The sequence below is a fragment of the Leptonotus elevatus genome, chromosome 15, assembly GCF_054856555.1.
Source record: "Leptonotus elevatus isolate MCC_2025b chromosome 15, RoL_Lele_1.0, whole genome shotgun sequence".
Taxonomy (NCBI): domain Eukaryota; kingdom Metazoa; phylum Chordata; class Actinopteri; order Syngnathiformes; family Syngnathidae; genus Leptonotus; species Leptonotus elevatus.
The window spans coordinates 14,192,962-14,214,793 of record NC_141253.1 but is presented as its reverse complement, the minus strand read 5'-3'; the positions used below and the strand labels follow the sequence as shown (position 1 = coordinate 14,214,793).

Genomic DNA, 21,832 nt, shown 5'->3' with positions numbered 1-21,832 from the left:
CACGGTTACCATGCCCGATCCAGCGAAGACCGCCCCTAAGAAGGGCTCCAAGAAAGCCGTCTCCAAAGCCCCGGGAAAACCCGGCCGGAAGAGAAGGGGCAAGAGAAAGGAGAGTTACGCCATCTACGTGTACAAAGTGCTAAAGCAAGTCCACCCGGACACCGGCATCTCGTCCAAAGCCATGAGCATCATGAACTCGTTCGTCAACGACATCTTCGAGCGCATCGCCTCGGAGGCTTCTCGTTTGGCTCACTACAACAAGCGCTCCACCATCACGTCCAGGGAGATCCAGACCGCTGTGCGTCTTCTGCTTCCGGGCGAGCTGGCTAAGCACGCCGTGTCTGAAGGCACCAAGGCCGTCACCAAGTACACCAGCTCCAAGTAAATTGCTCCGGCGTTACTCCAAACAAACGGCTCTTTTAAGGGCCACCCACATTCTCTGAAAAGTGTTCAACTCCTTCATGTCGCCTACTTGTCCTATTTGCGTGGCAATATTTCAGACTCTTCAAATAACAGTATCCAGGTTGGTAAAGGATAATGTCAATTCAAAGCATTTAATATAGTATACTAGTAAAGTGCGATACTTGAAATTTTGGTATTGATTGATACCAAGTAAATACTAGTGTCAATATTGCTGATAACTACATTTAGGTTCATGAAATATTGTTTATTTTAAAAAATTTGTCCTATTAAATTTTTTTGTAATTAAATTCGACTTTCTTGTTAACTTAAACATGCTTATACTAATTTACTTAATTAAATTTGTAATAAACGCACTTGGCCTCAGCCCTGACGGTTGTTTGTTTAGTTTAAAATAAATTGATAATTAAATAAATGTCGCTAAATCATTGAACCACGTCTCAACAAAGCCTTCAATAAAATGTATCAGATCTACTCATTTCATTTTAGTGCTGCCCCACTAATAATTGTATGGTGATTAAACCAGATGAAGTGTGCAAATACTATTAGAAAACTGGCAGTGAACAAATCATGCGGCTCTGATCAAATAACAGCTGAACACCTGAAGTATGCTAGCAAAAGAATATTCGTGCTGCTCTCTATTTTTTTTGTGGCTTTTTATCACATGGTATACTGTCTGAATCCATGCTCTCTGTAATTCTGGTGCCAGTAATTACAGATAAAACATGTAAAGTATCAAGCTTAGATAATTATAGACTAATTGCACGATGTACGATATTTATAGAACCGATAAAATATCTGCCGATTTGGGTAAAAATTACGTTGTTTTTGATAGGCCCGATGGGTACATTTTATCCGATAAAAAGGTCTAATAGATTTATTCAAGTCTGTAAACTATAACGCGAGCAGCCCACAATAGATGACCACGTCGCGCTCACGTCATCTATAGCGCCTCTCGCTCTTGCAGACCGAGCAGGGCCGCCAGCCTCGCACGGTGTAAACCAAGCTTGGCCCACACTTGTAGCAAACTAGCATGTAGCAAACTAGCATGTAGCAATCAACATGTCCTCACCAGTGTGGTCGTTTGTCTCCATGGCAGAAGATCAAAACATGTTCAGCAAGGATTTCGAGAGGGTGAAAGAGAAGGCTTTTGCTCACCTGGAAATCCGTCATCGCAGCGAAGCCGTTTTGAACGAACATTAAAGCAGCAGGTGTGCAGCAAGCTTATGGTGCTAAGGCTAACCACAACAACCTGTGTGAGACAGTGACTGCCCCCATTCAGCGTGCGTTTTGACAACTATAAAAACATTTGCAGACACTGTGAAAAGGCTAAAGCCATTAACTCCAAAGTTATGGCAGTCATAGCGCATAGCACTAGACAACCAGCCTTTTTAATTAAAAATAAGACAAATATTCGTGGTAAGATGTAGAGGTTTTGCATAGGAATAAAACATTAAAGGAGTAGTTCACCCCCAAAAGGACTTTTTTTTTTCTATTGATTACTCATGCCATGGAGACTTGAGTACAGTACAATCATATTTTTGGGGGGTATTTGTCACATTCCTAAGACAAAAATTTAATTTGAAAAAAAATGCCCCCAATCATTACAATGGAGACCAAATGCAATGCGCATTTGATATTATATAAATACAATGGTCATGGTGAGTTAACCAAATTATTCCCAAACAGAACAAGTCATCTGGTGAAAATTCTTCTATTTTTAATTTCATAATATATATATATCGCAATATATCACAGACCCCAAAAAAATCACAATGTCAGTTGTTTCCAATATCGTGCAGCCCTACTAGTCCCAACCCTAATCCATCGCTTCTTTCACAGATGTGTCCTTCCCCGCCCTGTATGATGTTGCTTAGTGTTGTTCCAATACTGTTTTTTGGCCACCGATTCCGATACCCAGATTTTGCAATATCGGCCAATGCCGATACCATACCGATACCTGTTCTGCCATTGGTTCAGCGCATTCAAGGGCCAATGGGCTATGTTAGACACAAGATGCTGCATTCAAAGTCCTATATTAGTGTCAGAATTAATGGTATCGGCATGTTACTTGTTAGTACTCACCGATACCACCGTTTTAATGCAGTATCGGGGCCTCTGCTGATACCAGTATCGATATCGGAACAACACTAGATCTCATATCAGCTTGATCGACAAGAATGCACTACACGTTAGTGTTGTGTCGTTCATGTACATTTCGTTAAAAAAAGAACAAATGTTTTCAGTAAACGTGAGTGAACGGATCACTTCCTGAAGTGATTCGTTCTTTTCTCAGTTCATTTGAGCTCAGCCACGCTCATGTCATCAATCTTCGCGAACGACCAATTAGCAGCCAGCGTCAGACACGGGCGAACATACTCCCATGCTATTGCCGTTAGCCACCGCGGATCAGCGAGTGAACGAGTCAGTGAATGAACGTGTTGCTATTTCCGGTTCACAAATGATTCAGCGAGTGTAATAGTGCATGTACTTTTGTTTTTGATAGAAACACACTCATGACAACAAATATAGCAACATAACATTAACTGTGTTTTTTTTTTTTATTAGTTTTACGTGCTGGTGGGGTGGGGGGAAGGTGTTGCGTAGACGAACGATTTGATGAACGAATCTTTTGAACGGTTCTTTTTAATGAACTGATTCTAAAGATTCAGTTCACTTAAAAGAACTGTCATGCCCATCACTCCACTTAAGTTTCACCACAGTGGGGGGGAATTGTCAACTATTTCAACTGTTGAATGTTTGCTGTTCATAATTAGCAAAATTAAATTCAATAAGAAATACATGTTTTTATTTAGAACTTTTTCCACAACTATAGCAAAACAAATGCTACTGTACGCATTGACGCTCGCCAAAGAATAGTTTTTATTTGCGACTTTTTTCTTCTTCTTTAGCTTTCATTCATTAAGTGACTTATTGTGCCATGAATAAAACTGGTTATTTTGCTTCAAAATGATCTGTATAAATATCAAAACGGGTGAACATTTACCAATTTAAATTACTTAATGATCAACAAATTTGAAGTTTTAGAGTATTTTTTACATTATTGCATTTTGTTAATCTCATTAATTTAGCTGCTCTGTTAAATTACCTCTTAAAATCTAACAACATATATAAAAGTCCGGTTATGTCACTAATTAATTATACTCAAGGTTAAAGAACATAAAAAGTACGAATATGAAAAGCTCTCCAGAGAAAGTGGGTGGCTCTTAGAAGAGCCTTTGGGTTAGAGTAACGCTTGAGCGATTTACTTGGAGCTGGTGTACTTGGTGACAGCCTTGGTGCCTTCAGACACCGCGTGCTTAGCCAGCTCGCCGGGAAGCAGAAGACGCACGGCGGTCTGGATCTCCCTGGACGTGATGGTAGAGCGCTTGTTGTAATGAGCCAAACGAGAAGCCTCGGAGGCGATGCGCTCGAAGATGTCGTTGACGAACGAGTTCATAATGCTCATAGCTTTGGACGAGATGCCGGTGTCCGGGTGGACCTGCTTCAGCACCTTGTACACGTAGATAGCGTAGCTCTCCTTTCTGCGGGCCCTTCTCTTCTTGCCGGGTTTGCCCGGGGCTTTGGATACAGCTTTCTTGGAACCCTTCTTAGGGGCGGTCTTAGCTGGCTCAGGCATAGTGTCAATGATCAGGGAAAATGTTCAGAACGTTGGAGGAGCAACCAGTGATTTTTATAGGGGACTCGTGCAACGCGCAGTGTGTCAACGCCACTCTCTGATTGGCGGTCAGCCTCTCAGCTTTGTGAGCATAAAAAAAAACTCCTCCTGAAAGTCAGTCTTTGTTGGGCAGTTCCCGGACCTGAACGAGGACAGTCAGCGTAATTTAGGCGGGCAGCCCTTCACGTCGCAGATGAATGAATGTCCTTTGTTCGACAGTAATTTGTTACCGCATTTGATTGATTTGGCTTGTGGTAGTTTTGTTTTTGTTCCATATGATCAGATTCAATTTTAGTGTATTTCAAAATGGCAATATAGACTCTATTGTAAAAAAAAAATTTATATTCTATTGTTTTTTCCTGTTAAGTACTCAATCATATATTTAACCATACCAACAACTGTGAATAAAAGGACAGAAAACTGAATTCCAAATCACCTTACTACAATAAAACATTATTCCACAAATGTGAGCCATTATTGCCATTATAGTTTTAGTGTGCATGCACAAAATAAGCAATTTTTTAGATAGAATGTTATAAAAGGTGAGTACACACTAATCACAGACAAGATCAATTTGGAATGGCCTGTTTGGGCTGAAGGGTGAGTAACTGATACACTTGTATTTATAAGGCAATATTGTGACTGCTTGGAAATCCTACTCTCTTTTGTTAGAAGATTATTTGTTCCTTTCTGTCCCTTAGAATTGTGTTACTCTGTCTTACTCTTTTCTTGGTCCGGACTCCCTGGAAAAATCGTTTTTTTGTTTTTCTAAATGAAGTTTAAAAAAACAATGATATTATTCACAAGTAAATGCGTGTACTGGGAAGAAAAAAAGTGTAACATATCAAGATGATTTACCTTTGTAGATCTTTTACATTAATTCAAAACAAACAAAACGCTGCATAAGTACCACCACCATTAAATTTGAGTAATGTGGTGTACCATTGATCAAAACCAAGATAGAGGTTGTATTAGTAAAACAATTGTTATATTAATGTCCACCACTATAACATTGTTCGCAATTTGCTCAACGTGAACATGCTTAAATATTAGGACTGATTGAATACAAACCCAGCAGGCTCTGAGATCTACAGACTTGGGTCAACTAGTGGAACCCAGAGTTCGAAGTAATCATGGTGAAGCTGCATTTAGCTGCTGCAACACAAATGGAATAAGCTGCTAAGTGTAAATGCTTTTACATCCAAGTTGAAAACTTAACTTTTAAATTATGGGTTTTCCCCTTTTAGTCATAAGTTTTTAACTAACTTCCTTACACTAACTATTTTAAAGTTTGCTGGCTAATGTTTTAACAGTTAATCTATGTTCTTTTAGTAAATGTTGTGGCCTACTTTTGTTGCTCTGAATGTCAAGTACTGCTTGTTGAAGTTTTTAAGTGGTCTTTCTTTGTTTAAAGCACATCTTGTGTATGAATTGTTCTATATTACAAATGAACTTGCCTCATCTAAATAATTGAATTACAAACAATTTAAAGGAGAACAACTCTTTGGTGGAATATTGCGTGGCTCTTAAAAGAGCCGTTTTGGTGTTTCAGATGTCTGCTTGTAGTTTTACTTGGACTTGGCTGCCTTCTCGGTCTTCTTGGGCAGAAGCACGGCCTGGATGTTGGGCAACACGCCGCCCTGGGCGATGGTGACTCCGCCAAGGAGCTTGTTGAGCTCCTCGTCGTTGCGGACCGCCAGCTGCAGGTGACGGGGGATGATCCTAGTCTTCTTGTTGTCGCGGGCTGCGTTGCCTGCCAACTCCAAGATCTCAGCGGTCAAGTACTCCAGCACGGCCGCCAGGTAGACGGGGGCGCCGGCACCGACGCGCTGGGCGTAGTTGCCTTTACGCAGCAGTCTGTGAACACGACCGACCGGGAACTGGAGTCCGGCGCGGGAGGAACGAGTCTTGGCCTTTGCCCTGGCTTTGCCGCCGGTCTTTCCTCTGCCGCTCATCTTGATTTGTCTTTCTGGAGTGGAAACTCGAAGAAAACTGTACCCTTCGACGGAACAAGTCCTGCTTTAATAGCTTCTAAATGCGCGAGATGTTTTGAGTCAGGCCAACCAGGGAAGAGGTTTTCAGTGCGGAGAGGAACTTTGCATTTTGGCGGCCAGTTTGAACACAATTCCCTCCAATTGGCAGCGAGCCTTGTGGCAGCAGGACTGTCTTCCAGGCGAGCTCAAGCAGGATCTGCGCACCAATCAGCATGCGCCGGTCTGAGCGCGCGTCACTCCTGCGCAGTCGAACCAGGCGGTTAAAAGCCACTCGCGTGTCACCTTCACATCACTAGGTTACTTTTGGAGGAGAAATACTCGAAGATGGCAAGAACGAAACAAACAGCCCGTAAGTCTACCGGCGGCAAAGCCCCTAGAAAGCAGCTGGCCACCAAGGCAGCCCGCAAGAGCGCCCCGGCCACCGGCGGCGTCAAGAAGCCTCACCGTTACAGGCCCGGTACCGTGGCTCTCCGTGAGATTCGTCGCTACCAGAAGTCCACCGAGCTGCTCATCCGCAAGCTGCCCTTCCAGCGCCTGGTCAGGGAAATCGCTCAGGACTTCAAGACCGACCTGCGCTTCCAGAGCTCGGCCGTCATGGCTCTGCAGGAGGCCAGCGAGGCTTACTTGGTGGGTCTGTTTGAGGACACCAACTTGTGCGCTATTCACGCCAAGAGGGTCACCATCATGCCCAAAGACATCCAGTTGGCCCGTCGGATCCGCGGAGAGAGAGCTTAAGCTTTTACATCCACACAATGGCTCTTTTAAGAGCCACCACACTTGAACTAGAGGTCAAATTCTACCACGGCCATAATTATGCACTTTACACTAAAATTATTAATATAGAAAAACTGCGTCAAAGTAACTAACGAAAACAAATTATGGGAGGTGATGAGTTTTAGGCAGTCTATATTCTGCCCCATGTGTTTTATTTTTATTTTAAAGATTTATATTTTATTTACTTATTTATTTTTATCAATGATCATTAAATAAATAATGTGATGTACACTTACAAATACTTTAGAATCTAAGGCTTAGATCAACACTGTTGTAAAAAGAGCAACCGGTGCTAATTGGACAACCGTTTATCCGCGACAACTCGCCATTCAACAAGCAGCATGAGTGTTCATGTACATCATTCAGCCTGTGTGTCTGTTAAACGCAACACTAAACAGCATTACCTACAATTAAGTCAGGACTCGCGCAGTGATACCGTGTGTTAGTATCCTCAAACTTTCGGGTTGATTGTTAGAATTGTGATTTCACTCATGGCTTTTTAATTAAAACCTTCATTTCAATTTTTATCGGTTTCCAGAGGCTTTTGTAAGCTTGCTTTTCAAGAGATGCAAAAAATGGCGTGTTTGTTCAACCATTAACATTGCAACCAAGAGAGTAAGCAATTTTCAACACTTTAGATTGGCAAATAATTAGAAAAAAAATGACAACCACGAGTGGAGTAAAAAACAACAACTAATTGTGACTTGTGAGTTTTCCGCTCAACGCTAGCGTTTTATTCTTTATTGCAAAGCCTATAAAGTGAATCCAGATATTTACTTGTACATTATGTGTTGAAAACAGCTCAAATAAGTTCAGACTGAGAACTAAAATGTTGTCACCATTTCAGGTGACATTAAATGCTTGTGCTGGAAATGTAGGATCTTTTTCAGTTTTCCTGAGTTTTTTTTTTTCACTTCACAGAGAAAAAACATTTGAAGAGCTGTACTTTATTCAGTTCACTTCACACACATTGCCAGTGCTGCTCACACTGGTGTATGTAAGGTCCAAATCTTTGGTGGTGGTCAGAGGGGCCTTAGGCGCAAACTGGCAGCCACGCTTCAGTCAGCCTGCACCAGAGCAGCTGCTGGCTACTTAAGTAGCTTACCGCCATCGCAGTGGGAATTTCTGAGTGCATGAATAATGTATACATCCATTGTAAAAGTCTGAGGGTCTAGAAAAGCACTATATAAATCCGATGCATTATTATTATTATAGTTCGGTCCTCCAGAGCCCCTATCCAGCCTGTTTTCCATGTTTCTCTCCACTAACGCACCTGATTCATGATCGAGATCGTTATCAGGCTTCTGCAAAGCTTGCTGATTAGCTGATCATTAGATTCAGCTGCACTGCAGGAGGGAAACATATAAAACAGCTGGATAGGGACTCCAGAGGACCGGACTTGAGCACCACTGATGTAGACTTTACATCTACTACTGGGTATACACATTACACCCCCCCCCCCCCCCAAAAAAAAACTAAACAAAAGACAACATTTCATACATTGCTGTTAGTGTTTTAGCACTTGTTTATGTGAGACATAAGTAGATGGGTGTAATAAAAAAATAAAAAGAGTAAACATAATACAATAATGTATATTATATAAAATCAGTCATGGTACAGTAAACTCTTTTAATATTAAACATGAAAAATGTAATAAAAAAAAAAGCTGTCTGCACATTAATGGGCATTCATATGTAAACATGCCAGATTATAGCCCTCTGCTCATTTTAATCTGTAGCCCCTTGCCAAATTGATACATTTTGAATACAAACACACTTACAAATAGGGCAAGTAAAGTCAAGATAGACAATATACACAATAAAAGTAAACAGATCATTCATTCAGTGGTAGGCGCCCAAAAGAGCTAGTGTGCACAACAAAGATGTACATTCTACAGCTGTCCGTCAGTCCATCACTGACAGACATCTATTTTGCTAACGAATGATAAGAAACTTCCCATCAGTGTTATTGTCACTCAACAGGTCAAGTACAGACGTACCTCTTAGTCCGTCCCTGACAGGCGCCGACTGACAGAAACGTGCCAAGTGTGTCGCCTGTGATTGTTTGCGGGGGCTACATTGATTTGTGAGAGTGACTACCCCTATTTCAATATAGGATCTTTGCGGAGACTCGTGGCCAACAATGACTGGCTAAGGAGGCGGAACCAGCCACATTTAGTAAAGATGCTGTCACTTCACCTTGCCATGGTAATACACATCTACATGTGTTTGAGTGTAATACTTTAAGTATTTGCATATAAACATTTATGGTTGTGGGTTTCTGTTAAATATGGGTGAAATTATTTCAAGAATATTTTGTAAAGTGGTTTTGGGTCACACATTTACTTCCTGTTTAGACACTGTTGCTCGCATAATATATGAGTATATATATTTTTCTTTATTGAATGTCTGAGTCAAAGATATGATTGTAAATATTGACCGGAAATACAGTACAATGGAAAATCTTTGAGTACTAATGGTAGTGGCGTGGTTCTTTACTGGAGTAGATACACTGCTTGTGCTGCAAATGATTATGACATAAAAAGTAGTCAAAGGAGAAGTTGATCTATCGGCAGAGGTGGGCATTTTACAAAATGTTGCCGGTCCGTCAGTCATCAGCAAAACGGGCGCTCGTCAGTGACGGACTGACGGAATACTCGCCTCTGTTTGTCAATCATAAATAGTGGTGATGAATTGTGATGACGGAAGCGTGGGTAAAATATGACGGACTGACAATTACAATTTGGTTCGACTTGAAAAAAATGGTGGACTGACACCCATGCTGCTGACAAATTACAAACAATGGACCAGCAAAGTTATGTAAATTACCTGCCTGCGCTATCTGTGCCATTGTTTAAATGTAAATTCTTGTATGAGATCATATTAAGCTTCATTGATCACTCTTATTCTCACTAGCACAGTGCCCCTTAGCATAACTCTTATTTACAAATCTTTTACCACAAACCGAACACGCAAAAGGTTTCTCACCAGTGTGGGTTCTTGTGTGTACATTTAAGGCTCCTTTCTGAGAGAAACATTGACCACAAACTGAGCAGGCAAAAGGTTTCTCACCCGTGTGGGTTCTTATGTGTCTTACTAAGCATCCCTTGTGAGAGAAACACTGGCCACAAACTGAGCAGGCAAACGGTTTCTCACCAGTGTGGGTTCTTGTGTGTACATTTAAGGCTCCCTTCTGAGAGAAACATTGACCACAAACTGAGCAGGCAAAAGGTTTCTCCCCAGTGTGGGTTCTTGTGTGATTTTTTAAGTGTCCCTTCTCAGAGAATTTTAGACCGCAAACTGAGCAGACAAATCCAGTGTGGTTTCTTATATGTGTTCTTAAACTTCGCTTATCAGGAAACATCTGACCACAAACGGAGCAGGCAAAAGGTTTTTCTCTGGTGTGTGTTCGAATGTGTCTTACTAAGCATCTCTTCCGAGGGAAACGCTGACCACAAACTGAGCAGGCAAAAGGTTTCTCACCGGTGTGGGTTCTTGTGTGTGTTTTTAAGTTAGAACTCACAGAGAAGTTTTGACCACAAACAGAGCAGACAAAAGGTTTCTCGCCAGTGTGGGTTCTTGTGTGTCTTACTAAGCATCCCTTGTGAGAGAAACACTGGCCACAAACTGAGCAGGCAAAAGGTTTTTCACCAGTGTGTGTTCTTGTGTGCAAATTTAATGCGCCCTTATGGGAAAAACACTGACCACAAACTGAGCAGGCATAAGGTTTCTCACCAGTGTGGGTTCTTGTGTGTGTTTTTAAGTAATCTTTCCGAGAGAATTTTAGACCACAAACTGAGCAGGCAAAAGGTTTCTCACCGGTGTGGGCTCTTGTGTGTATTTTTAAGTATTCCTTTGTAGAGAAACATTGGCCACAAACTGAGCAAGCAAAAGGTTTCTCTCCTGTGTGGGTTTGTATGTGTTTTTTTAAATTTCTCTTACTCAACAAATGTTGACCACAAACTGAGCAGACAAAAGGTTTCTCTCCAGTGTGGACAATCATATGCTGTTCCCAAAAAGACTTGTAGCGAAACATTTTCCCACACTGAGAACATTTCCAACATTTGCTGTCAGTGTGACATGTCATATCACCCTCAGACTGTTCATCATCATCAGTGTGAGAAGAGTGTGACATGTCGTCACCATCAGACATTGGAGCTAAACGGCTGTCTGCTTGTGATCCTCCACATTGCTCGCCATCAATTTCTCTTGTCATGTGTTGACTTGAGCTGCAGCTTGGAGGCTCTGCCTCTTCATATTGACCTTCATCTTTAGTCTTCAAATGGCCATCAGTCAGCAGCAACTCTGTGAAATCTTCCTCCTCTTTAATATTGAGGAATTCTGGCTCCTGCCTCTCAGGACGAAGATATTTTTCACAGATCTCTGCAGGACACAAGACACGCATGGTTTGGTAAAGCCAGTCTGTTGTGTCTTTCATGTTGTGTATTTTCTCTATGAAAATCACTGACCACTAACACAATAGATCTGTAACAGTGATTGTTCCAGATATATATTGTGTATATATATATATACACACACACACATGTATATATACATATATACACATATACATATATATATGTATACATATACATATATATATATATATATGTATACATATACATATATATATATATATACACATACATACACATGTATACATGTGTGTATATGTATATATGTGTGGGTGTGTATATATATATATATATATATATATATATATATATATATATATATATATATATATATATATATATATATATATATATATGTGTACATATATTATATATATATATATACACATATGTGTGTGTGTGTATATATATATATATATATATATATATATATATATATATATATATATATGTATGTGTGTGTGTGTGTGTGTGTATATATATATATATATATGTATATATATGTATGTACATATATATACACACACACACACGTATGTATCTTCTGACAGACTAAGGCCAGGTTTTGTGAATTGAAGTTTAAAAAAAAACATACATTACTAATAGTGTGTCATGAACATGAAGTGAAATGGAAGAAAAAATATACAAAAAAACAAAATTGCCTTCTCTTGCAAATTTTACCATGCTAATTCCACATTAAACCGTCACAATCTTGGTGAAGAAATCAACAGCTAAATCTGGAATTAAGGTCTAATAAAAGGAAATAAGGCACATCAGTGTTTGCTTAAACACCTAACATCAAATTCCTGCATGGCTGACATTCATCTAGTCTGCTGGGCGTTTGTGACCTCAGGGAAGATTGTTTTTCCCCATGTTCAGGATCATTTGTTAAGCTACCGGTATTGTAAATTAGTTAAGATGAGTCAAAGGTTAGCTGAAAGTAACATCTACTGACTGCTCACCTTTTTTTCTATTTTTACAACATGCGTCACTTGATGTCAAATTCCCAAAACAATTGACAAGTGACAAGGAAGTGCACAACAGCTGATAACATCAGCCTGATCAGCCCAAATAAAAAACAGTCACAAAGTGATCCTCACTCTTCACTCAAATAGTCGTCCTCCTGCCAACAGATGCTTCAACCTACCTCATCCAACCCTATATTTTCCACAGACTCAAACTACACAGACGGAGTCATCAACATCACCACAGACCTCTCCAATATGTAAATATTGGAATTCAATTTATGCTACTTTATGCACACATGCCGGACCTGCCGAATATCTTGATCATCTAAAGTTGCTGTACGCGAGTACTTAAAAAGTATGTAGCGCCCCCTACAGAGATTTAAGATAACCTTGTTACGACACATTTGACCTACAGCTAAGAAAATTGGGTGGCATGTGTAGCAAGCACCCTGAGTCGAACAAAAAAAAATACTTTGTTAGTCATACCCTAAATTAAACAGGAAGTGAGGTATGAGTATTTGAATGTCCAATTTTGGTCCACTTTTGCACGGCTCATACTTTTATCCCCTTGTCCAAGACCAGGGATTAGAAGCATTGGTCCTTGAGAGCAGCAGTCTTGCATGTTTTAGATGTCTCCCTCCTCCAACACAGGTAATTCAAATGATCAGCTCGCTCCAGAAGCCTAATAACGACCCTCACCTGCAGGCCCAGACTAGCGGGTCCAGCGGGATTTTTCCCGGTTGGCCCCCAGGGTGCGCTGTTTATTTCGGGCCGTGAGTTTGTTTCAAAAGCAACAATTAAAGTGCTTTTGGTAAACCTAGCCAGACCTAGAGTTGACTAACTTGGAGTGGCCTGCATTTTCCCAGAACCCTGAAGTGCATGTGCCTGATGGATATGAAAGAATATGCAATACAAAAACAAACAATATGATGTGTAAATAATGGTCCAATAGCATGTTTGGCTGATGGTTTCTACTAGTAATTTAATGTTGTGGTATTTGATGGGCACAGTACACACACATTGACACACATTGGCACATTGAGAGGGAAAAAAACATGCTGCCCCACTAGAAGGAAAAGATAAATAGCAAGGCTTGACCTGCTTTTTTGGATTTAAAAAATATAGTAATTACATTAAAAATAAATATAGAAATGACTAGTTTTTAAATGTGACTAAAACTAACTTTAGCATTTTGTATCCAATTTTGTAAAGCCTGTCCTTGCCAATAGTAATTCAAAGACATGCTAGCACAAGGAAGTTAACGTGTGATTGCAGTTCATTATTTGAGCTCTTCATTTTTGTTTTTAATTGTTGTGTACATTGCCTTATTATCTCCCTATTTAGGCTTTATGTTTAGAGAATATGAGAGGTAGTCAAATCAATTTATTCAGCACATAGTTTTGGCTTTATAATTTCATAATTGTTCAGATATACTGATTGTGTTCTAGTAAGTTATTTCAATTTTTTGACCATATGCAACATAACAATTGACGTTGGTTATTGGAATGTTAAACTGTTGTAGATTTATTCATTAATACATATGAAATATGCATCTACATTAAAACACGGTAAACTAAAGTGGGCCGGTCTGAGCCATGAAACTCCAGGGATGAAAATGAGTCCCAGTCCGGCCCTGCTCACAGGTGTCATAGGACTTGTGACTTATAAGTTCGGAATTGTCCATCATTTTTTTTTTTAGCATGAAACAAGGAGTCATTTTACCCACTTTTTGAAGTCTTTAAATTGTCATAACTTCCTCAAATCTTTATCTTTACAAAATTAAAAAATATATGTTATCCCTATTTTCCGGCTCTTTTCAGTGACGTTAGTCTTGAAAGAAGATTTGACTTTTCTTTTTTTTTGTCACGTACCTACAACTGGAGGTCTATTGCAAACAGAGCTCAGCAGTTGACGTTGTCGCTCGTTATCCTCTTGTGCTCCACGAAGCTCTTCTTCGTACTTGACTCCACTTGCGTACATTTTCACGTGTTCACGACACTTTAGACTCACACTTGATCTCTGCTGAGTCAATGTGTCGATAACAAACGCGTCTCCTTTGTTGGCTTTAGCAAGCTAAGCTAACGTAAGATAAGCAAGGCTGAGAAGCTTCAAGGAGAACTGAGACGAATTAGCCGCGCACGAAGACGATATTTCACTTTCCTAAAGTAGTCATGGACGCACTTTGTCGACGTTTGCGTACGTTCAGTGTGAATTCATGACAAATTATTTAATGAAGCACGTTTGGCTACATCCTGATAAAGAGTAGCTCTGTAACGTGCAATCTACGGCGAGTTCATTTGGCCAAACTTCATGCCACTGGCACTCCGCATCGGCAGATTTCGAATTTTATCACGACGCGACCTGCTGCCGGTGTTTTTCCTCTTATTTCTATTAATTGCGTATTCTTCATATTTTAACAATATGTCCTTGCATGCATCTTATATGTGATAACTTCTCTGGCGTTGCTTCCAATGTTACTATTATGATGCACTCTTGTTATAACTGGCTAAATGTTTATACTGGGTAATTTATGGGGTTTGTGGTTTATGCACTTTACATCAAACATTGCTAATTCTCCAAACACAATTTCGTTGTTTTCTATGACAACGGATTCTATGCACAAATTAACTGGAAAATCTCATAATGCACCGCCTTTTCCGGTAATGCCATCGCCTTTTGTTTTTCTTCAGAGAACCTGACCAGTTGTCAGCGTTTTGGAGTTTTTTTTTCCATCATTTTTTTATGAGTGTGGTTGTGTGCATTTGTCAAGGCATCGAAAAAGAGGAGAGATGACAGTACGCCGAGTGATCACTGCTGTTTGCCCACATAGACAGGTTATAACTGCCTTGTTTTTGTTTGTTTTTCTTATGCTGACCACCGGAGACAGTTTGTTGTAACTTATTCACATTCGAAGGGATAACCATAGTTGTCGATCTGGGTTTCTACTAAGTACTGTCTGAAATGTTCTCCAATTTCAATACTGTAAATCTTTTTGTTTTTTTCTCACACTCACACATACATACATACATACATACATGTTCTCCCAGGCAGGGAAGCGAACCCACGGCAATCTGCATCGTAGGCAGGAGAAGGTGCTACTCCGCCAACTGGAGCCGCGATACTGTAACAGTATAGGATCGTATGCCGAGAAACGTTTCTTGGGAGTGGTAATATGGCGGCCTCGTACGGCGCCACAACACTGACAATAAGATTTGGTATTGTGGGGGGGGGGGGGGGGGGGGGAAAGCTGCATTGACATTGAAACAAGCATTGGCATTGTAAAAGGTTGTATTGGGATTTTTTTTTTTTTATATATATATATATATATATATATATATATATATATATATATATATATATATATATATATATATATATATATATATATATATATATATATATATATATATATACTATTGGCTATCCAGTAACATATACAGAGTAGTGGGTCACATCCAATTAGCATTTCTTGAATGTATTCAGGAGACAGAATCATTCAGTGATTTATAGACCAGTAGTAGCAGAATTTTTTAATATATTCTACAGCTGATTGGAAGGGAGACAGTGTAAGTGAGTGACACGTTCTGATCTCTTTTGTTTTGGTCATAGTACCAGCAGCAACATTCTAAATGAGTTGCAGCTGTTTTATGCTGATGATTTGATATGACTGCTGAAAGGTTCGAGTCTATCAGCATCCCAAGATTTTCTGACAAGAGTCTTGGGTATTTACCTCCATTTTGTTTTGGTTGATCTGAAGGCAATCTTGGTTCATCCAGTTGTTAATTTACTTTAGGCAGTACACATGTTAATTTAACTGTTATTTGGGGGACAATGATAAATATAGCTGGGTGTCACTTGCATAGAGCCATGTCTACTATCTAACATATCTAACATTGCCATTCTGAAGCGTTTGACTCACGGGGAAGATACAGAATGAACAAAATGGGACAAAGGACTGATCCTTGAGGGACCCCACGTCATGGCTATTCGAGCAAAAAGCAGAACAGCCCAGATCTATGTGCTCATCTGTGCTTTAGTAACACTTAGCAGTATCAATAAATGACATACATGCTGTAGATTGTAGTTTGTGTGTACAAAATAAAATATTTTCATCTTTTCATCGAAATAGTCAATTTTTCTACGAAAATTCTGGGCGTAACCCAAATTGCTCATAAACTTGGTCATTTGTAACCTGTGTCTCCACTGTACTGTACATAAAAATGGAATAACTTATTTTGGAAGAGTTGTATTTTATTTAGGATCATATTTACACTTATCCATCTTAGCAAGAGTCAATGTTTCTTCACATTCTATTTCTATTACTCAGTCTCTTTATGTAATTTAGCACAAGTGCTAATTCTAAACATTTGTCACAAGACTTAAAATGATCATTAAAATGCAAGCATATATACAACATTTCTATACAAGAAGGAAAATGTAGTACACGATTGTTTAACAAGGAACAAGGAAAAATGACATCAGTCGGTGACTTGAACACAATGCTCCATTGCCTCTGTACAATTTCCAGTAGCCAATCATATCAGCGGGGCGCTTCCTGACTGATTTCCGCCGCACATCTACTTCCGGCGTGCACGGTTCTTCGCGTAACCAAACGCCCACCGCTAACTCGTTATTTCCGATTTCGCGCTGAACAGACTGCAGCCTGAACACAGGACGTCCATCGACCAGCACTACGACATAATTTGTTAAGTCTTTGTGTTCGGGTAAACTAGTTGATGCTTCTCGGCCTAGTTAGCTTAGTTTAGCTCGCAAGCCGCTAACAAAGAGAAGCATACAACACTTTGTTAAGTAGAGATCAAGTAAATCCGAATTTGTTTGGGTTAGCGGTTGGAAATGTGTGCAAGACCGACATCAAAGCACGATGAGGAAGAGTTTGAAGTAAAAGAAGAGAACGAGCAACATTTTCAACGGCTGGACGATGTTTTCGAGGAGCCTCGAGTTGTGCTACACACAGCAGGTTTGTACAATTCACACACTTCATTAACATTGGATGAACACACACGAAATATTTTTTTCAATCAACACCTCTTCTGTTAATGTGTGATGTTTATTCTGTCCTCAAACGCCCCCGCCCCCCAGTTTTGAATTGGTTGTTTACAAACACAAACGGTTGTGTTTACAAACACAAACGGACAAAACCAAAGAGAAAGAGAAGCAAATCAGCAAGTCGTCTTTGACCTTTGCCTGTTTAAAGAGTGAAGATGAAGACCAGGGTGAGTGAAAGCTTTGTTTATGGGTGTCGCGTCTGCAAAGTCCACGTGGCTCTGTGCAACAAAATTACGTCATTTCAACTACAACGACCCTCCGCGCTGTGTCCGTTTCGGCCAAATAGTTTTTCGCTGCGTACCTGTTGAAATGTCTAAACAATGCAGACGTTCATGCACAGAAAAACATGGTGGACGACCAAGAGCGACTACTGGCCGAGGTTTGTAGGTATGCACGTCGCACATAGGCATAACTATGTATGATTCAGCTTATAAAGACCACTGCAATCAAAATGTCATCAAGAACTCTTGGAAAGAAATTGCTGGCACACGAGAGAGACGAGAAGGCGATTAAAAAGAGTTGCTCTCTGTAACAATTTGGTCAAAAATATCTTTACAAAAGCCTTTTTATTTGACCATTTATGACTGAAACGTTTTCTATTTGGTAGATTAAGGCTAAATCCCAATACCGCCCCTTTCCCCTCTTCTCGTCCCTCCGTTTTCGTAATGCGCGTTCACGAAGACAAAGTAGTTTCCCAATTCTACATAAATTGTAGGGAGAGGGTCACAAACAAGGGTCGCAGCGCCCTTTAAACCAAGATAGCTCCCGACCTCGACTTTACGCCCCCTCGCTCACAATGGCAGAAGCTAGAGCTACAGCAGAAAACAACAAAAAGCGGAAACCGCATAAATGTAAGTACTGTAATATTTGAGTTTCATCGTGATGATAGTGTTTTTATCGAGTGTTCTATACTTTGGTACAATTACGTGTTAGATAAACGCTCGCTATAAGAGCTGGTGCCGCACTTGTACCTGTACAATGACGCTATTGTTGCTCCTGAATGCAGTGACAAATTAATACCAATGACACTCGAAATTGCATTCAATATGCTGTAGTTTGGTGCAACTGGCCGTGTTTTTAAAGTTGTTGATAAACACTAGAATACAGCATGCACGCCAACGGCCCGAACAATAGCAACACTGATGCTAATGCTAGGCTGCATCTGAATTCTGTTGCATCCATTGTCCATTGATTAGTTATCTAATCAGTCATGTAATATAGTAATTAGTGAAGTCCGTTGGCTGTTGTCACTGTAGTCTAGAAACACACCGTTGGCCAACATAAAAAGGTACCGTTAATAACCAACACCTTTTCGAAAATGTGGTTCGCCCCCACGACCCACAGGGACACAGAGGAAACTATTTCATACTAATGATACTTGATATTTCATTAGATATACAATTGTTTGGTATAATTGGCCATAATTTGTTGGTTATCGCTTGCTATAGTGCAGGCACGCTGTAAAACCAGCAACACTGATGCAAAGTGGCTAGTCTTGCGTCTGATTTCTGTGGCATCACTTTTCATTGTGTAGTTGTCGAATGAATTATGCAATGCAGTAATTATTGAAGTCCTTTGGCTGTTGTCACTGTAGCCAAGAAACACCCTGTCAGCCAACGTGAAAACGTACTGCAATAAACAACAATTTATCGGACACATGTTTTTTATTTTCTGCGCAGGGATCCCAGAGGAAACCAAAAGCCTCATCGGGTTCAGGGTGGAGAATGACCAAAACTTTTTAAAATCAAAGTTCTGTGCCAAAAAAATGTGGGAGTGAGTAACATGCAAATTTACTATTCTTACTACATGTGTGCTCTTGACCTGTGTTTTAAGTAGTGTGGAACATTTCTGGTATTATTTTATTTTTTATTACAGGAAACTGGTGGCTTGATGAGAAGGTGACGGAACAACAAGCTGCAAAAAAAATGGGAAAACCTCAAACAAACATACAAGGTAGTGTTTCTGCTCTACCAAATGCAATCCGAAATTAATTTAGAAATTTTATGAATTGCACTATTTTTTTGGTGACTTTTGACGAACATTCGAACCCCCAAAACTGGCTCAGGGACCGGTGGCGGGGAAGATACTGTCGCAACCTGGCAGTTTTACGAAAAAATGCACCAGGCGCTGGGTCAAAGGCCCAAATCGTGCCCTGGTGGCATCACTAAGGTTCCCTCAACCAGCATGGTGAGATCATTGTATTATACATACATTCATTCTATGTTCAGAGATTTCTGTGACCTAAATACAATTTATAAAAAAATACAATTTAATTAAACAGCACTCCTGCTTTACCAAAGCAATACATTTTAGTGCTGTTGTCCACATCTATCACGTCTTATGGGTTCAGCACACCATTCCTCACTATTTACGAATTAGTAGTTAAATCCCATCGATTCTCAATGTCTCTTTTGCAGGAATCATCATCTGCCACGGATACGGATACACCAGAAGATAGCGCTTCAACCCAAAGACCCAAAAAAAGAAAGGTTGATATCATAGAGTTCCTAAAAGAAGCAGAAGAAAAAGAAGACCAGCGACACAAAAAAAGCGCTTGAGCAGAAATTAAAATTGCATGATGAAGACCGAAAGGAGTGTGCAGTGGCACGCAAAAGTCATGAAGAGAGACCTAATAGATTTTTGACACTCTTTGAACACATGGTCCAAAAAAATGTAAATATTTGTGTTTGTAAGTGTTTTTGAAATAAAATGTTATTTTGACAAACTCTGTTTCTGAATCTGAAGTAGAAAAAAAATAATATATATATATATATATATATATATAGGAATTAACCTGTGTTATGGTCGTGAACATGGCATACAGACCCTTTTCAAAAAAAAATTAATATCACAGAAAATGATATTCTAATTGTTTTTAAAAAGTGTCTGTATTGCTGGTGTCAGCCCCAAGCCTAAGCCACAATTTGGTCATATTTATTATTCAAAAATGAATACTTGTCTATTGGTCATTCCATACGCATGGGTGCCAATTTTACAATTTTTGGGGTCATCTAAAAAGTGTAAATTTGGAGCTACAAAATGACCCCAGTCACTACAAATATATGCATTGTTATTTAATTTATTACTGGTAAATTGGTTACAGTGACTCCTTTGCTCAGCGTTGAATGTTTTTATTTTGTTAAGTTGCATACGGATGCGCATTGTGTAATGACGCAACTTTACTGGAAGCGAACCATAATCGTGTTCTTTTCATAGGTATCAAATTTTTAACATGAAGTAACTTGCGAACTTCTGCACATTAAAAAAAATTGTAATATACAACTTGACGCCATTCCACACAAACAAATGCATTATTTAATTTATTACTGCTAAATTGTGTTATAGTGACTCATTTTCACGACATTGAGCGCTTTTTTGTTGTTAAATTCTCGGATGCTAAAGTGACGCTGCTTTACTGCAAGCCAGAGCTTCTGGCGCTCTGCTGCAAGCGAGCCAAAAGCACGACTATGTGTTACACTTATGAGCTATTTTCTGGGGTCAATTTTTTTTCCTACGTTTAGTTGATGCCCCAGTGAAGAGATAAATTGGGTAATCACGGGAAATGCACTATAACACATCAGGTGTACAGTGCATCAAAAAACATGAAAAATTATGATTTATAATGGGAGTCAATGAGCCCAATTTTTAAATTTTTTACTCGTGTACTATAAAAATGTGTTTCCCACATATAATAATGACAATAATTTTGAAATTTTGGACGGTGCCATTTTGAACTTCACCATGTTTTGGACAATTGGGTGAAATTTCAGCTCACTCAGTGCTTTTTTTTCATATGCTTTATATTTGATGTTAATAATAATAAAAAGCAAACAGCCCAAAATTGGACACTTTCCTTACAAAAATCAATGATCATTTGGATCAACAAAGTAATGCACACATTTCTGGAAGACGGCATGGCGGAAGAGAATAAACACAGTTTTCGCGTCTGCTAACGTCACAACCAACGCGTCTCGAAGTGATGACATAGCGGGTCTAGTACGTTCCCAATTCCGAGAGGGTTTATTTTTCTTCATCTTCCCAAAGAAGTAGAAGGGGGAGGGAGCAGATTTATAGAGACAAAGGGTGTAGGGTGAAGAGGAAGTAATGGGATTGGAAGTAAATGTTGGAAAGTTGTTCAGATGAACAAAACATATTGTCTACATACAGCTCGTTAACTGACCTTATCCCCTTGTCATACCAGACCCGGAACACTAGATCAGTTCTCGATGGTTCAAAAAAACAGTGTAAACCGAAGTCTGAACATATGGGCCTAAGAGCCAAACCTGCTAACTGTACTGATTCCAAATCTTTAAAGGGACAACACAGTGAAAAATCAACTTTTTGGAGCTTTTAGCCATGTTAAAATAATCATTCCTCACCAAAAACATCACCAAAGTGGTTATTTCCTCCATTCACTACTGTATGAGAAATTCTAGGTCATTCTGCTCTCCAAGCACCAGCCCCTCCCAACCTGAGAAAATGAGCTATTGGCACCGCCTTTGCGGACTAAACGCAC

The 21,832-nt window shown here is 39.7% G+C and overlaps 6 protein-coding genes across 12 annotated transcripts in view; 3 read left to right on the top strand and 3 right to left on the bottom strand.

The window, feature by feature from the left end:
• Positions 1–460, top strand: LOC147162070 (histone H2B 1/2-like). Its single transcript, XM_086096904.1, has one exon. It carries the CDS (start codon positions 11–13, stop codon positions 383–385), a length of 375 nt encoding a protein of 124 aa, XP_085953030.1. The 5' UTR covers positions 1–10; the 3' UTR covers positions 386–460.
• Positions 461–3,685: 3,225 nt separating this feature from the next.
• Positions 3,686–4,060, bottom strand: LOC147162069 (histone H2B 1/2-like). Its single transcript, XM_086096903.1, has one exon. It carries the CDS (start codon positions 4,058–4,060, stop codon positions 3,686–3,688), a length of 375 nt encoding a protein of 124 aa, XP_085953029.1.
• Positions 4,061–5,667: 1,607 nt separating this feature from the next.
• On the bottom strand, positions 5,668–6,073 carry LOC147162068 (histone H2A). Its single transcript, XM_086096897.1, has one exon. It carries the CDS (start codon positions 6,052–6,054, stop codon positions 5,668–5,670), a length of 387 nt encoding a protein of 128 aa, XP_085953023.1. The 5' UTR covers positions 6,055–6,073.
• A 272-nt stretch (positions 6,074–6,345) lies between these two features.
• On the top strand, positions 6,346–6,904 carry LOC147162067 (histone H3). Its single transcript, XM_086096894.1, has one exon. The coding sequence runs from the start codon at positions 6,418–6,420 to the stop codon at positions 6,826–6,828; it is 411 nt and encodes a 136-aa protein (XP_085953020.1). The 5' UTR covers positions 6,346–6,417; the 3' UTR covers positions 6,829–6,904.
• A 1,578-nt stretch (positions 6,905–8,482) lies between these two features.
• On the bottom strand, positions 8,483–14,524 carry LOC147162066 (uncharacterized). Its single transcript, XM_086096869.1, has 2 exons — positions 14,121–14,524; positions 8,483–11,249 (listed from the first exon to the last, which is right to left on the bottom strand). The coding sequence occupies exons 1-2, from the start codon at positions 14,227–14,229 to the stop codon at positions 9,757–9,759; spliced, it is 1,602 nt and encodes a 533-aa protein (XP_085952995.1). The 5' UTR covers positions 14,230–14,524; the 3' UTR covers positions 8,483–9,756.
• A 2,296-nt stretch (positions 14,525–16,820) lies between these two features.
• The window catches only part of LOC147162065 (uncharacterized), a 29,432-nt gene continuing 24,420 nt past the window's right edge, over positions 16,821–21,832 (top strand). The window contains exons 1-5 of one of the 7 annotated variants that reach the window (XR_015097263.1): positions 16,821–17,227; positions 18,996–19,089; positions 19,192–19,269; positions 19,382–19,503; positions 19,734–20,041. Coding sequence is in view for 1 of the 7 variants with exons in the window: in XM_086096881.1 (XP_085953007.1) it covers positions 17,104–17,227 (124 nt within the window). In the remaining 6 variants the exon portion in view is untranslated. Of the gene's footprint in view, positions 17,228–17,349; positions 19,090–19,191; positions 20,042–21,832 lie in introns of those variants that run through there. The other 6 variants (XR_015097267.1, XR_015097266.1, XR_015097264.1 and 3 more) reach the window with 6 other exon arrangements.